At 51.3% G+C, this 2,770-nt stretch overlaps 1 protein-coding gene across 1 annotated transcript in view; it reads left to right on the top strand.

The window, feature by feature from the left end:
• Positions 1-2,770, top strand: part of PDE2A (phosphodiesterase 2A) — a 106,433-nt gene that overhangs the window by 93,210 nt on the left and 10,453 nt on the right. Inside the window, exons 9-11 of the mRNA XM_019649322.1 lie at positions 3-95; positions 592-660; positions 909-1,039. Coding sequence (XP_019504867.1) covers positions 3-95; positions 592-660; positions 909-1,039 — 293 coding nt within the window. The remainder of the gene's footprint in view (positions 1-2; positions 96-591; positions 661-908; positions 1,040-2,770) is intronic.

The following is a 2,770-nucleotide window of genomic DNA, read 5'->3' as shown; positions in this document are numbered from 1 at the left end:
AGGGGAAAAATCTTTCCCGTCCTCTAACGGGTCCCCACTGCTCTGCCCTTCAGGTCATTGGAAATAAAGTGCTAGAAGAGGAGATCAGCTTCCCGGTGAGTCCTGCGTCAGTCCCCTGTGTTGGAGTCTGCAGGAGAAGTTAAGGCAAGCTAGGCACTCCTGGGATCTGTCCAGAGGGACTGGGAACTGCTAGAATCTCTTGGAATCTGGTGGAATTATCTGGATCTTGGGATCTACTTGGGAATGTTATGAGAAAGAAATCTACGATCTACAGAAAGGCTTACTTGGGACCAGTTCACTTCTATTGGAGTATTTTTAGATTGGACTCTCTTAGAATCTGTTAAGATCAACAAGAATCCTTGGAGTCTGTTTGTTTCTCCTAGTTAGGGAAGAACTAAAGTCCTCCATCGGGGATTCCGGTCAGGAGCAGAACCCCCTCCCCCCCATCCCCCTTCAGTGTTGACTCCACCCACCATTTGGATTAACTGGAAGAGGCCCTTGAAACTTCCAGACTTGAGGGTGGGGCAGGGCCTGAGATTGCCTGACCTTGGGGAGAACTGGGCCCTGACTCAGTCTCTCCTCATTCCCCAGTTGACAATGGGACGCCTGGGCCAAGTGGTGGAAGACAAGAAGTCTATCCAACGGAAAGATCTCACTTCTGTAAGCCATGGCCTAGCTGGACCAGGGGAGGAGGAGGCAAGGGGAGAGCCCACTGTCCAGTCACCAGGGCCAGGGTTTGTGGGACAGGGAAGCCTAGGAATATGGGAGTCAAGACCCAGGGATTTTCTCCCAACTCACTGCCATATCATAGCACCTCCCAGTCTGTATGGGTCCTTTAGAATTGGCTATTACATAGTATGGCGGAGGGCTGGGAGAAGGAAGCACCCTGACTCACTTCCCCTTTGCAGGAGGATGTGCAACAGCTGCAAAGCATGTTGGGCTGCGAGCTGCAGGCCATGCTCTGTGTCCCTGTCATCAGCCGAGCCACTGACCAAGTGGTGGCTCTGGCCTGCGCTTTCAACAAACTTGGAGGAGACTTGTGAGTCTGGGTGGCGTGATGTGATCAGGAGATGGAGCTGAGAGACTGGACAGGGCTCAACTAGGGTAACAGTGCGGGAAGGGTACTAGGCAGGGGATGCTAGTCTAGCAATGGTGGACTGAAAGCTTTGTTTGGTGCAAGAGACTATGGGATTATGAGAGTGCTAGGCCCTTGCAGCTGCTGTGGTTGAGGCACAGGTAATTGTTGACTCTCCATCACCCATTTTGGCTTATTTAAAAATCATGTTGAGGTCCAAGTGAGTTCCTCTTCTCTTTGCCAACTTCCTGCAGTTGGGATTATCCACTGTTAGGATAGTGGCCTTCCCCTGACTTGCCATCCCATGCGTTGACATTTCTGATGGGAACTCCCTGATGGAGGGGCGGTGAGCTCTGGGATGGGTAAACTCTCTGGAACCCACAAAGCATCATTTGACATAGTGGACAGTGGCTAAAAGGAATACAGGCTTGGGGGCTAGGCTAAGCTGAGAGTCTTTAGAGGCACTGACAGTGCAGTTGTAAGAATCATACAAAACAGAGTGGTGGGCAGGTCACAGAGTCAGGCAAACAGGCTTTGTCAGGAAGCATATCTCAAGAACTGAGGTCATATTTGTGGTCTAGGAGTGGTATCATAAATAGATTTCACGTCCTATACCAACTCACTAATTGGCAGTAGCTGCCTGAAACATTGTGTTGAGACTGGATCTTAGTGCTGTGATTGATTAGCCATGTCTGTCCTTAGAGCAAGTTCAGGATGTGAATGCAGCCACACTTGGTCCAGCAGGTCTAGCAGTTGAGCAGAGTCATACAGGTAGGAAGGAGTAGGCAGGTGAGGGGTTGAGTCCTGATTCCAGGATGCAGAGAGATGCTGACAAGATGTTTGGCCCATGGGGCCCAACAAACATGATGGATTTGAGGGCCTGGAACTCCTGCAGGATGTAGAGAATGGAGATATTAGGACTAGAGAGGTGTCAGAAGCCCAGGGATGGGGTCTGCAGAGGTGGGGCAGAGATCTGGGAGTCACAGGTCTGTGTAGGGGGACCTGCCAGCAGAGAGCTCTGTAGGCAACTGGATGGACCAGGGGAAACGAAGACAGGGACAAAACAGAACCCGCTGAGGCTGGAGGATGTGGGATCTGTGTCATTTGGTACTGGTGGACATCCTAGCAGTGGGAGGATTTATGCCATTCAATAAATACACGTTGAGCACCTACTTGTCCAGCTGTGTCCTGACCAGATGGCCTTGGAAAGGCCTTTGGAGAGAGCAATGCAGAGTGAGTGGAGGTCCAGCAGGGACTGTGACCTCTCACTGCTGGTTGTGGGACAGGGTTCTGAGATGGTCCTAGACCTGGAGGAGAGGTGGCATCAGGTGGGAAAGGAGATGGAGCCTTTGTGACAGCCCTGAGACCCAGGGCATGGGCAAGGCCATCTCTAGGTCCTACATATTTCAGGGAGTGAGTGCTGAATGACTACATGAGCCAAGGTGGGGTTCAGCTCAAAGCAGTTACCACAGAGAAGCTGCCAGGAACTCAGAAAACAGGGACTCCAGAATCCCTTCAGCTGGGAGTGTGCTGGGGCTATGACAAGGGCAGAGGTAGAGTACAGTTAAGACATTTAGCAAACACTTCCCAAATATCTTCCCTGTCCCAGGCTCTGCACTGGGCATGGGGCGATACAATTATGGTCCCTGCCTTTAAGACTTAAAGTTTATTTTCAGGGCATAGTCGGAAGAGGGT

The sequence above is a fragment of the Hipposideros armiger genome, unplaced genomic scaffold, assembly GCF_001890085.2.
Source record: "Hipposideros armiger isolate ML-2016 unplaced genomic scaffold, ASM189008v1 scaffold_132, whole genome shotgun sequence".
Lineage (NCBI taxonomy): Eukaryota > Metazoa > Chordata > Mammalia > Chiroptera > Hipposideridae > Hipposideros > Hipposideros armiger.
Note: the sequence above shows the minus strand (reverse complement) of the source record. Positions and strands in the feature narration are given on the sequence as shown.